We start from the raw sequence: 14540 nt of genomic DNA, 5'->3' as shown, positions 1-14540 counted from the left end.
GCAACCAATCAGATTCTAGCTTTCATTAATTTAGTACCTTCTACAAAATGACAGCTAGAATCTGATTGGTTGTTATAGGCAACATCCCCACTTTTTCAAACCCGTAGCTTAGTAAATCTAGCCCTATGACTTCATAGTATTTTGTGTTGACCAATGGTAAGAATTTTCAAATAAATCCATTTTGATTCCACTGTAAGATTGTAATAAAATGTGAAAAATGGGTGGGGGTGGATACGTTTAATAGCTGTTGTACAGAATTTGGGCATAGTATACAGCAACAAATAATGCAGTGCCACAAATATATATTATAATGGTCAGGAACGGCATTGCTAAAAGGAATGATTTGTGGCGTTCCCTTAGAAACCAAATGTATGGGTCAAATTGTTTTATTTTATTATTATTTGGGATTCTCCTGGTTCTAGGAAAATTCTATCAATATGGATCAATCTAGCTGTTGCTCAATCTAGCCAATATTCAGCAGCGCTCTCAAGAGATTAGTAGACTTTTCGAAAACACCTTATAAAGCAGATATGTGATACACAGTTTATTCTTTGATTGTACAATACAAGCAATACAAGGTACAATGTTGTATAACAACAAAACTCTTACTTGGTGAATACTGCATTTCTAAATATAAAGGAAATGTGAATTTCTTAATCTCTAGAATGACCATAGTATTAAAATTGTTAATTGTGCAAACATCACTATTTTTCCCCGCAATGGTTACTTTTCACCATAATCTGCTGAAAAACATATGTAAAGACCATGCAGAATTTTCACCTATGATCAAAGCAATAACTAATATAATTGTGTACTTAAAAATTGTAACGTGAAAAAGAAGACTCCTTCCAAGCATATTGAGTCACTACAATCTCCCAACGCATTTACACAAATCTGTTTCTGAAATAAGAGAAACATGTCACCTAAGTAGTAAATATTTTTGAACAAACAACATAATATTATTTACTGGAAGACTCTAGTTTAATCTGATCATCCATTCCCTATTGCCTCATTGTGCATTCTTACTATTTACCTGGCACACTTCAGGAGATTATGATTACCTATTGCTTGCTTATATTTGTATGTCTGTGTGTAAGCTACTTTGAGGGGGCAGGGCTAAACCAACCGATAGCCAATCATAACACAAACATGCACAATGAAAGAGTAACAAACAGTAATGTTTATGGGCTCTGTAAAAGATACCTGCACCCACCCTTCCAAATGCCTAATTTATTAACATAACCCTCTACCCCACTGCATGCCCGCCTCTAGCTCACCTATTCAATCTGTCTCTCTCTACTGGCACATTTCCATCCTCCATGTGCTCACCAATCCTAAAGAAACCATCTCTCGACAAAGCCTCTCCCTCAAACTACCGCCCTATTTCTCTCCTCTCCAGATCACTTGATTGCCTTGTGTACATCCGCCTACCTCACTGTGTACTTACAGTAAAGTCTGAGAGTTAATTCTCCATGTTCATCCTTCTGGACATCTCTGCTGCTTTTGACAGCGCACTCTCTTCTACTGCACATCAATCACTTCATTGGCCATTGTGACACAGTCCTTTCCTGGTTTACGCCTATCTGTCAAACCGCTAATTCAGTGTCTCTACCTCTGGCACATCTACCCCTCCACCCCCACTATCTGATGGTATCCCACAAGCCTCTATTCTCGGCCCTGAGTTTCTCACTGTAAAACTCTCCTCTTGACAAACTAATTTGCTCATTTGACCTCCAGTATCATCTCTACGCTGAGACCTCCCATATAAAGCTCTTCACCCCTGACCTCTCCGCTACTGTACTCAGATGTGACCAAATGTCTCTCTGACAACACCACGGATGCTTCAACATTACCTACAGCTCAACATGTCCAAAATTACCATCTACCCTCCTCCTTACCATCTACCCTCCTCATGTCTGCAGTTATGTTGCCTACCATGTATGTTCCTTGGTTATGTAAGCCAATTTCAGCTGTGTTTAAGGAGATTTTTTTTCTCACATTGGACAACAAACATGGTAGAATGTCCCATTATCTTACGATGGAGAAAGGAAATAGAAGACTTTTTATTTTGTAATATATTGGTGACCAATAAAGTATTGTATACAATTAAACTTCATTTAAAAAGATTTGTTTTTGCTTTTGGTGGATCTACATGTCCAGCATCCACTGGGTAGCCATCGACTGTAAGGACATTCTGGTGCCTGAGGTACAACCACATGTCCTTTCAATAGGTTAGGTAAAAAAAAAGTTTCCAGTACAACATTCCTGCTCCCCAAAGTCCACAGATTCAGCGAGCGGACAATTCCACTGAATTGGGTGAAACATCCGGTACAATAACTGGAACACTGTGTGGAAGGAGTTGGCTTATTTTGCACATGAGCGAAATGGAATGGAGTTTACACAGTGCACCTCAAACTGTTGCACGTCACAAAAGCTGAGAGCAAGTGTGCACCTTTATTTGTGCTGGGTGGACTATCAAGGGGGTTTGTGCTGAGCTTCCAAATGAGGTCCACATATCTCTAATGTCTTATCATACTTTACACAAATATATGCTATCTTATCATACAGTGCTGACTGATGGATACTGTCTTATCATACTGCACGGACACAGATCTATATTATGCAGTCACAGTGCCCATAGTGTGAAATAGTTGACACAGAAGAGGGTAGAATGCAGTGAGGGTCAGTAGTGTGAAATAAAGGATATAGTAGAGTGTATAATGCAGTGACAGTGTCCGTAGTGTGAAATAATGGTCACAATAGAGGGTATAATGCAGTGACACTATCAGTAGTGTGAAATAAAGGATATAGTAGTATTGAGTGTATACTTTTATGCTATCATTGAAGGTGGACATTAGGTTGTGAAGTGAGAGTTAGAATGGAGATGAATTCCTTGACAAAGCCAGTAGAGAATTTGACCTACAGTTTTAGTATATCTTCCAGGGATGCTAATTAAGTAACACGCAGTGGTGTATGTATTGTTAGTGTCAGTGATATAAATCAGGATACATGTGGTGAGGGTGTAATATGACATATAAATCTAGGTCAGGTGTAAATTCTCTATCACACAGCATGTACCAGTGCACAGAGCTTTCAAGCATTCTACACTGAAAAGCGCAGATTCTTTAGACTTGTGTGATACCCGGCATATGCCTTCCTAATTACTGCATCAATCGAATCAAGGGGCACATCCTCTTCCACAGCAAACCCCTCTGAATACACATCCAGATATGTACGCTCCCCTCTCTCCAGCACGTGTGTCTCTAACAAGTCGTGTATGGTTGAGAGGAGCAACATAATGATGCCACTAGTCCACGCACCGTAACAAATCACAAAACAAAATGTTATAAGTCAAAGGGCAGCAGACTCGAACGTGCTCAATAAGACAGACAATGCACCCGCCCATAAATACATGCAGATGAGGATCTATCCCGTCTGCTGGAAAATATATCAAAACGTTTGCTGAATTGTGTTGGAAAAGTCATATTTTAAAGAGGACTAAAAGTAAAGCCAATTTAGGCTTCTGACTAGTTAATCAAGAACACCAACATCTTGCTGCCCAATTACTTGTCTGTAGTAAGGACTTCTGCACACTTGGAAGTGGGTTTTAGTGCAGATGGATGAATGTATGTGATTTTCATTGTAAAACCATGTCATCACCGGACTGTATTGTAACTACGGATAAAATGATTGGTGTGTTCCCATTTGTGGAAGGTAGAGCACGATGGGCCTGATTCATTAAGGATCTTAACTTAAGAAACCTCTTATTTCAGTCTCCTGGACAAAACCATGTTACAATGCAAGGGGTGTCAAATTAGTATTCTGTTTTGCACATAAGTTAAATACTGACTGTTTTTTCATGTAGCACACAAATACTTGATAGCTTATTTGTACACTAAAATTTAAAGTTGATATTTGTGTGTTACATGAAAAAACAAGACAGTATTTAACTTATGTGCAAAACAGAATACTAACTTGCACCCCTTGCATTGTGACATGGTTTTGTCCGGGAGACTGAAATAAGAAGTTTCTTAAGTTAAGATCCTTAATGAATCAGGCCCGATATCTCAGACATAGAACAGTCAAAAAGGACCGACATGAAGCGAGGGGGCAGTGAGCACGTGGGAGAGACAGTGGGGAAGATATAGGGAGGAAAAGACGGGTCATATATAAAGCAATGTAAGGGGTACACACAAAACGAGAGATGTAAGAGATGGAGTAGATAAGACACAAAGTGGTTAAAAGATGCATAGAGTGGCATATAACGGAGAGTGACCACCATCATAGGAAAATACCTGTGCATACGATAAGCATTATATGTGTTATTTAATTTTAGAAGTGTTCTCAGAAGTGAAGGTTTGGGGTGCAAAGACAAGGCAGAATTTAGTACAGGGGCAAGGGTCAGTTACATAAGTGGATCTTTAGCAATGCTACTAGTATAACTTCAAGCATTAAAATATCTCATGGTCACAAGGGCAAACAGCTGGACAACAGCCCCCCCACTACTATACACTGTCACTACAGCTAATTACCAGCAGGATCGGCGGGCGCTGTATAGTACATACCAGCAACTTGCACTCATAATGAATATTACATCACAGTAGCGCAGCTTTCCCTTAGCGGAGTCCTCGGAACTGCACACATTTTCCCAGGGCTCTTCTGTAGCTCAGCAGCCAGCCTTTACTGTACAGACAATGGGGTGTGTGACTGCTGGGACCAATAAGAGGCCGCAAGTAAAGGAAACGGAGGAGCCCCAAGAAAAACTGCAGGTCAGTAGAAAGAAGCAAAGCAGTAATATGCAACGATCAATCAGGAATGCTGCTGTCAGACTGCTTCTAACTTTAACAGTCAACTGGAGCTTACTAAAGGATAAGCCGCCATGGTGGTGTTATATTGTATTGTGTTTAGCTGCACCTCTGGTGGTAATAAGTGCCAATATATGAGGGCTGAACGAGGGTATCCTGGAGTCAATTGGGGATGTATCAGATATCAGCTTCTGAACTAGTTAAACACTTTGTTGTATTATATAAAGTTCAACAAGGCTGCGCTACATGCTGTTGCTGATCTATATTATATAGTATACACTGGGGCTGTATTGTATGCTTGATAACTAGGACACTGTATTATACAGTCAACACTGGGGCTGTATCATATGCTGGATAACTGGGGTAGTGTATCATATGCTGGATAACTGGGGTAGTGTATCATATGCTGGATAACTGGGGTAGTGTATCATATGCTGGATAACTGGGGTAGTGTATCATATGCTGGATAACTGGGGTAGTGTATCATATGCTGGATAACTGGGGTAGTGTACTATATGCTGGATAACTGGGGTAGTGTATCATATGCTGGATAACTGGGGTAGTGTATCATATGCTGGATAACTGGGGTAGTGTACTATATGCTGGATAACTGGGGTAGTGTATCATATGCTGGATAACTGGGGTAGTGTATCATATGCTGGATAACTGGGGTACTGTATCATATGCTGGATAACTGGGGTAGTGTATCATATGCTGGATAACTGGGGTAGTGAATCATATGCTGGATAACTGGGGTAGTGTATTATATGCTGGAAAACTGGGGTACTGTATCATATGCTAGATAACTGGGGTAGTGTATCATATGCTAGATAACTGGGGTAGTGTATTATATGCTGGATAACTGGGGTAGTGTATCATATGCTGGATAACTGGGGTAGTGTATCATATGCTGGATAACTGGGGTAGTGTATTATATGCTGGATAACTGGGGTAGTGTATTATATGCTGGATAACTGGGGTAGTGTATTATATGCTGGATAACTGGGGTAGTGTATCATATGCTGGATAACTGGGGTAGTGTATTATATGCTGGATAACTGGGGTAGTGTATCATATGCTGGATAACTGGGGTAGTGTATTATATGCTGGATAACTGGGGTAGTGTATTATATGCTGGATAACTGGGGTATTATATGCTGGATAACTGGCATACTATATTGCATTTTGTTCCACAGAGCTTCTTTACATGTGAAGCAATTGAGGCGCTGTATAATATGCTCAACAAATGGAGATTATATTGTTATACACTATGGTAAAATAAAATAAACTGTTATTTTCCACTGTCAAATTCTATTTCTATGTAGAAGTCCTTATTTAAATGCAGCGTCAACCAGGAGAAGTATAAAATACATTACTAGCTGTTCAAGTTATATGGCAGCCTAGCGTGTTTACTGTTATTTTCCTAGCTATAGCCACAATTTTACGCTTCCAGACCCCTTCTTTTGATTTTTGGGAGGTGCATATATTTCTTTGCTTAGGTGATTGGATGCACCTTTAACTAGTTTTACCCTAGGAGCCAGTTTGTCTAGAAACTGCATTGCAGAAAATACTCAGAATTCGTTAAGTGAAAATAAACTTTACTTAAAAACAAATCTAAACCAATAACCATCCTAGCGAGACTTAAAATCTCAAAACGGGAGTATTGTGTTTCAGACTTTACTGAGAAGGAAAGTGTTAAAATGCCAGCAGTGTGTATGAGTCAAACCCACACAAATGGACCATTCTAAATTATGCATCGGGGTTTAATTAAAACTGGGTAATTCTGTTGTACAGTCACACACGGCTGCTAAGAACACATTAACTGCAAGTGTTTTAAGGTAAATACTTCTGAATCACCAATGTGCCTTTCAGTTAAGATATTAATCAGTTTGAAGTATTGCAGCCTATAAAAGCTCTGTCGTCACATGTAATTTGTCATCTGCCTCAGACAGTAGTGAGCACGCGGCGTTTCATGAATGGAGCCGGACTGTTATTCTGTGCAGGCCACGGGCCGGCCGGAAACTGATGGCTCTGGGTGGCCCAAGGCAAATGATCTCATGGGTCTCAGATGGAAGATTATAATGCGGTGTGGAGTTCTGGAGCACTGTGTGGGTGGTAATGTGATAAAGAAGATCACAAGATACAGTATGAGCACAGCCACAGTTGTGGGATTCACTGTAACTGTATATATGTGATAGCAAAGTGCTGCTGCCATTTACTTTCATGTTTATAGAAGAAGCACATCAAGAATAAACTGTAATGGAGTGTGTGGTGTATGCCTGCATTGTACAATAGTGTGTGATATATGGATAGAGTGCAATGCAGTTTGTGGTGTATGCAGATAGTGTAATGCAGTGGATATAGATTAATGCAATACACTGCAAGTCTATGATGTATGAATATGAAATAATATATCGTATGTGTGTCATGTAGCCTAACACACTGTATGGGGCATATTCAATTGACGGCGGGATCGCTGAAAATCCCGCGCCCAAAAAATATTACTGTTATTACGGTAATCCTGCGCGAGTAAACCGTTAATACGGTAATTTACTCAATTTCAGCTCGCGGCTCAGGGAGCTGCGAGATGAAATTCAGCGAGATATTACCGTAATAAGGGTAATATTTTTTGAGCGCGGGATTTTCGGCGATCCCGACGTCAATTGAATATGCCCCTATGTATGCAATGTTTGGATACAATATAAACATAATTCACCCATATTTATATCCTAGAAAACACGCTATTATTAGAGATGCTCACTGACCCCCGTGAACTGGTTTTGGATCTGGATTAGCTTCGTGCTTGGGTTTTGGCAAAACCGCCCTTGTGTGTTTTGTTTTTTTTTTTTAGAAAAAATCCTAATATATGCTAAAGTCACATAATTTTGCTCTTTTTTTTGTTCCTACATTATTATTAACCTCAATAACGCTAATTTCAAGTCATTTGCAGTCAATAGTGACCACCTCACAGGTCACAATATTATTTTCATACACTTTCGGACAAATACTGCAGCGACCTGGCTGGATGGTAAGCGACAGAGCAATGACACAAACACACGGCAGTTCCTACCACATCTAGGACACATTGGCACACAGCAGTGGCAGAACACAAAAATGGTGCAAGACCCACCCACCATTATTTTGGATCTTAAAAAGGAATCCAAAAATCGCGAGATCCGATGACGTAACGATGACGTTTTGCCTCGTTTTCAAATCCGAAAAAGCACAAAAGTTCAGAGCCAATTCGGCTCGGTACTCGGATCTGCTAAGTTCGGGTATGTTCGATTCTCGGGGAACCGAGCCTGAGCATCTCTAGCTATTATAATCCTCCCAGTATAATGTTTGTCATTTCTCATTTCAAATAAACAACCTGAAAGCCAGTTTGTATCAGTCAGATGCTAACAAACCACTACAGAATATTTTAGAGACACACAATTCCTTTAGGTCTCCTTCTAAGCAGATGTGTCACAATGAATATCCACAAGATGGGTGGAATTATGTTGTACGAACTATGATGTATCAGCCTGTGCTGGTGTAATGATGTAAGGAAAAGAGGAAATACTACTGCACCTGTCCTCATAATCAGAATTACATGCGAACAGAAAGAAACTATTATATTCAGCTGACCAAAGGGACAGGGGACGTTCAGTCTTATTTACTATCAGAAAGAATGCTCGGTCTGTCTCCACTCCTCGTCACCAAGAATCTGGCCGTCAAACCAAGTATCCATTGCTGAAACTTTTAATGTACTATTAAAATCAGAAAAGGAAAACTGCAAAATAAGTTAACTCTACAGGAATAGTAAGAGGCTGCCTTATTTTAGATGCAAAAGTACACAAACCATACACACTGCTCCTAGCAGAACTGAAAAGAGCTTTGACAAAGCATAAGCCGTACGGATTGATGGCTGGGTCAGCAGGTAGCAGTGTTCAGGAGACAGGTACGCGCTGCAGAGATTACACCGCACTCAGCCGAAGTGCAGTGTTTGCAGAGCAGATGCTAAATCCTTGTAAGATCAATAGTCAGTCAGCCCACACTGCTAATTATGAGTAATTATGCATAGCAGTACAGGGAGAAATCAGTGCAGCATTCAGACTAGTGACAACGACGGAGGAGGTAAGGGGGGGGGGGGGGGGGGGGGTAATTCAATGGGTGAAAAACAGAGCCAAAAATAAAGAGAAATGTTTAACTAGGAAGAGAGAAGACAACAAGGAAGGCTGGTCAGATAGCAGAGTAAAGCAAAGTTGGATGAACAAACTCCATTTCCTTTGCAGATTTGTTTGAGTTATTTAGAAAATCACACACCCAAAAGTACAGTGCCATATCATTAGCGTGATCAGTGTTACTAGCTAGCTAGCCTGGAGCAGGAAACGTCCACCGCTTCACCCACCAAAGAGAGCTGGCCCTGGTGCTGAAAAGCCACAGTGCTGGAGGTGTGTAGGGTAATTCAATGGGAACCCCAGGCGAAGCAACAATGCCCCCTACCCCCTCCAAATTACCCCTGCCCGGTTTATGAGAAAGGGTCCGAAAGACCACAACAACATAACACCTGTTATTACTAGCCCCTCAGGCCAAACAGTATGGAGTGTTCCTAATTAAGATAAACAGACCTGCTTTTCATAAATAGAGAGTAAAAAAAAACCAATACAAAACATAAAAGCACCCAAAAAAAAATCAAAAAAAATCAAAACAAACAAGCAAACCAAAGGGTACCCCCCCCCCCTTGATAATCACAGCCAGCGCCTGAGTCATGGGAACAGGTAGAATGAAGGACAGTTATGTAATCCCCCCAGGATCTGTGTAATGGGTAAAGAATCCATCACCACCTTGACCATTATATAATATTGCAAAATGAAATGCACAATAACACTTACTATGTAAAATATATAACCCTTGATGAAACACCCCACCTAATACTACAATCCCTTTATTCCTCCGTGATCTTATTTTTTCTTTATACTTCTCACTCTTTTTTTGAGGTTTTCTTTCTTCTGAATTGGTATTTCCTTTGCTGTGGTCAGCAGCCTCCTGGGGGAGACTCCTTTGGGTCCTCAACCTGTGCCTGCTTCACTGAGGAATCTAAGGCCCATTGTGAAGAGTGAGTGGGCCAATCACACCCATGTAATAAAGGTGCCAGTGCCTTGGGTTTGTCCCCCTTCCATTCAAGTCTCTCTACCGCCTCCCAATGACCTATTACATGTAGTACAAAATAATCCTTCTCTCCTTTCAAGCCTATTTACATTTTAGGCTCGACACCCTCTATATATCTACTTTGCCGACTACGAGAGTGTTCTAGATAAACAGAAGTACAGGACTTTGAGACTAATCATCATGGGGAATTAAAAATGTAGCACCACAGTAGTCAGTAACAGGACACAAACAAAGTAAATAACAATATATATAATTAAAACACCAAAGTATAGATTATAAAGAACAAAAGGTGCATCAACCATTACCATCAATGCAGTGGCCATCGATAGACCAAGAAGACAACGACCACCAATAAATCAAATTGGTAGTGACCACTGACAGACCGACAAGGCAGTGTTCATCGATACGAACATTGGCCGACCGACAAGGCAGTGTTCACCGATACGAAAAATTGGCCAACCGACAAGGCAGTGTTCACCAATACGAACATTGGCCAACCGACAAGGCAGTGTTCCCCAATACGAACATTGGCCAACCGACAAGGCAGTGTTCCCCAATACGAACATTGGCCGACCGACAAGGCAGTGTTCACCGATACGAACATTGGTCAACCGACAAGGCAGTGTTCCCCAATACGAACATTGGCCAACCGACAAGGCAGTGTTCCCCAATACGAACATTGGCCAACCGACAAGGCAGTGTTCCCCAATACGAACATTGGCCGACCGACAAGGCAGTGTTCACCGATACGAACATTGGCTAACCGACAAGGCAGTGTTCCCCAATACGAACATTGGCCAACCGACAAGGCAGTGTTCCCCAATACGAACATTGGCCAACCGACAAGGCAGTGTTCCCCAATACGAACATTGGCCGACCGACAAGGTAGTGTTCCCCAATACGAACATTGGCCAACCGACAAGGCAGTGTTCCCCAATACGAACATTGGCCAACCGACAAGGCAGTGTTCCCCAATACGAACATTGGCCGACCGACAAGGTAGTGTTCCCCAATACGAACATTGGCCAACCGACAAGGCAGTGTTCCCCAATACGAACATTGGCCAACCGACAAGGCAGTGTTCCCCAATACGAACAATGGCCAACCGACAAGGCAGTGTTCACCGATACGAACATTGGCCAACCGACAAGGCAGTGTTCCCCAATACGAACATTGGCCGACCAACAAGGCAGTGTTCCCCAATACGAACATTGGCCGACCGACAAGGCAGTGTTCACCGATACAAACATTGGCCGACCGACAAGGCAGTGTTCACCAATATGATTAACAAAGCAGCAATCACTGATAAAATGACAAAGCTGCAATCATGGAAAAACTAACAAGACAGCAACCAAACATAAATCTGAAAGGTGTTGACCATCGATAAATCATAAAAACAGCGACCGCTGATAAATCACCCTGACCAATAGGAACATATACAAACCACTAATGTACAATAGACAGGCCAACATGACAGGGAGGGTATATAGGTAGGAAGAATACCACCTGTGGTGTCCACTTCATTATTCGCCCCTTTGTAGAACATTGTAAACTATTCTAGGGCAAGATGAATGCACGGTGTGAACATACGTGTTAAAAGTTCATGTCTAACATATCTAAAGGCAGAATCCTCCCTCTGTACTGTACTTGGCACTGAACAAGTCTTAAGTTAAAAACACAGAATACGCAGCAACCGTATAGAAAAACATGGTGGAAAGTCACAGCGAGTGAGCGAGCAATGTGAAAAAGAATATATTAATACAGGAATATAGCGAACACACAGCAAATTAAAGAGCAAAGTTCATATATATTAGCACATATTTATTCATTAGCGCACCTAGTGGATCAGCGTAACGAAACAAGTTAAAAATAGGGACAACATGTTCCAAGCTACCCAGACTTTTATTTTTTGGAAATGTTAACTTTTTAGCTACAGGTCCTTTCCTTTACATCCTGTGCTGATACTTCGGTTCTAGTCTCCATAATATTACATGCAAATGACAGAACGGAGACCGGTTCAGCATGAATACTTGCAGATTAAAAAAAAGGTAACAATTATCACTGTACTTTTGGAGAGGGTATTGGAAAAATACCTATACAACTTAATGGAGATGTCCAGATAAAAACAAATGTAAAATATATGTTTATTTGTTTCACTAGAAGTCAGCAAAAGAATTAATACCTACAATTTGCGGATCATCTTATTATTTTAAAAAAAAAAAGTGCTTTTCCATTTTAATAACTTTGGCAAACAGTCAGCCTAAAAAATGATTATTAAACACAGTGCTGTATTTTTGGGGGTAGATTACTCCACAGTAGCACTGGTACCAAGTCACAGACACAAAACACACTTCATACATTGTAAAGTGATCGGTTCTTACCTGGAAGCTTCAAAACTGTCGTAAGATCCAACAGTGTAATGACGAAACAATTTTTTTGTCCTGTCTGTGCGTGTTTCTTTAAAAGAAAAGACAAAAGTGTTATCTGTTTTTCCAAAGCAATTGACATAGGCATGGCATTATTTAACTACACAGAAATCATAGTCACTGTGGAGGGAGGGGGACCAAGGTCTCTAAGATACACTACAGACAACATCAATTGCAGACTTTAGGCCAGAAAAGATATGATGAAGTGAGATTGGTTATTGAGTCTAAGTATCAGTAATTAACACTACTTACTTTGCCTTATCACATTAATGCACAATCAATGCAAAGAATAAAACCCTGCATATATTCTAAATGGATGCATCTAATCCTATACCCAGGCCATAGCTCCATATTGATTTCCTAAACGGTATCATATCACCACATTGGAAGCGATACACTCTAACACCTTTAAGCCAATTAACAAGCAAAAGTTAATTACCACTGGTCTTCCCTGGGTTTGCATGTTAAATGACTGTGTTCCGTTTACAGCCAGCTGTGTTACAAAACAAATCTGGTGGGTGGGCTGGAGAAAAGCAGTTCTAGGGATATCAAGGGAAACCAATTAATGACAATAATGCTTCATAATATAGGTAAAAACATATACATATATATCTTTTTTTAATCTGCTTTTTTGCTTTAAATATTAAATAACATGTAACTGAATTCCGAGGACACCCATCCTCCTTAGCATGTTAGTTTGGTACCTATTGAGAAATTTCACTTAATGGGCCCGATTCATTAAGGCACGTAAAACAAACGTATTGTGCGTTTTTTGGTTTGTTTGTTTTTTTAAAAAAAGTTAGTCAACTACAAGCGGATCTGAAGAAACATTTCTTGCTGAATACAAGACTAGGTAAGCTCTGCTTATATGGCACTTGCCGTATTAAGACCAGGGGCTAGATTTACTAAACTGCGGGTTTGAAAAAGTGAAAATGTTCCCTATGGTAACTAATCAGATTCTAGCTGTCATTTATTTAGTACATTCTACAACATGACAGCTAGAATCTGATTGGTTGCTATAGGCAACATCTCTACTTTTTCAAACCCGCAGTTTAGTAAATATACCTCCAGGGCCGGATTAAGATACTGTAGGCCACTGGGCTAGGGGTACTGTGAGGCCCGCTTTTATTATGTCCCTTGGCTTAGCCATAATCCATTTGAATATATTAAAATATATTTTATTGTCTTATATATATTATCCTTTTTGCTATTCATGATGCCCCCCCAGTCATGATCTCCCCCCTAGTCATAATGTATTCGCTCCTCCTTTACCCCCCACCTCCCAAGCGCTTACATCCTAATTACTTCTGGTCCGCTGGTCCTCCTCACCGTCCTCTCTTCACTGCAACAGGCGGTCTTCAGTCACTGTAGGTGCGGGAGCCGTGCACAGTAATCTTAGTGGGGAGATCTCGTGAGAGTGAGACTATGGCTCGTAGTCTCACTCCCATGAGATCTCCTCACTAAGGCGATTACTGCGCAGTGCTCCAGCATCTACAGTGACAGCAGGCAGCTAACAGCATCACATTTGCTGCTAGCTGCCTGGCAGCCTCCCTAACCCGATCGTCAGAGCCGGGGTGATCCTCCGATGCAGAAGAAGCCGACGCCGCACGTATTTTTGTAAAAAAAAAGAGCCTATATTAAAAACGTAAAAAAAAACCCCAAGTTTTCTAGGGCCCTCCAGCTGCCCGAGGTCCCTGGGTTGTAGCCTAGAAAGCACTCTGGTTAATCCGGCCCTGATTAGGACAGACAACACACTACAGGATACGTGCAATTCATTTGTGGAATATAAAGTCATTAATAAAAAACATTAAAAAAAAATATTTTTCCCATAATATACATTTATCAGGATGATATTAATGTCTACTGTACATAAAATGCAATTTTTCAATTGCTCTTGATTGCAAACACATGTTCTAGCATGTATACGGGACAGTCATCACTATAACTCAGCACTGCCTTGCAGCTGGTGCAAGTGATACGACTGAAAAACACGTACCTTAGAGGTACCCAAAGCTTGAATCACACGCTGTTGTGTGCGCTCAAACTTGGCCCGCCTCTTACTGTACATTGGCTAAGTGATGCGCCCAGTCCCCTCCCCATTTCTGGGCATGCGCAGCGCAATTTAACGCAAAATACAGCACATATCAGCATTTACGTT

The 14540-nt window shown here is 40.9% G+C and overlaps 1 protein-coding gene across 11 annotated transcripts in view; it reads right to left on the bottom strand.

Moving 5' to 3' along the window:
- Positions 1–14540, bottom strand: part of SHANK2 (SH3 and multiple ankyrin repeat domains 2) — a 359718-nt gene that overhangs the window by 109169 nt on the left and 236009 nt on the right. For all 11 annotated transcript variants that reach the window (XM_075188258.1, XM_075188267.1, XM_075188257.1 and 8 more), the window contains one exon: positions 12338–12413. In XM_075188258.1, coding sequence (XP_075044359.1) covers positions 12338–12413 — 76 coding nt within the window. The remainder of the gene's footprint in view (positions 1–12337; positions 12414–14540) is intronic.

Source organism: Mixophyes fleayi, chromosome 10 (assembly GCF_038048845.1).
Source record: "Mixophyes fleayi isolate aMixFle1 chromosome 10, aMixFle1.hap1, whole genome shotgun sequence".
In the NCBI taxonomy this organism is placed as follows: domain Eukaryota; kingdom Metazoa; phylum Chordata; class Amphibia; order Anura; family Limnodynastidae; genus Mixophyes; species Mixophyes fleayi.
The sequence above is the reverse complement of the archived record's forward strand: the minus strand, read 5'-3'. Positions and strand labels throughout refer to the sequence as shown.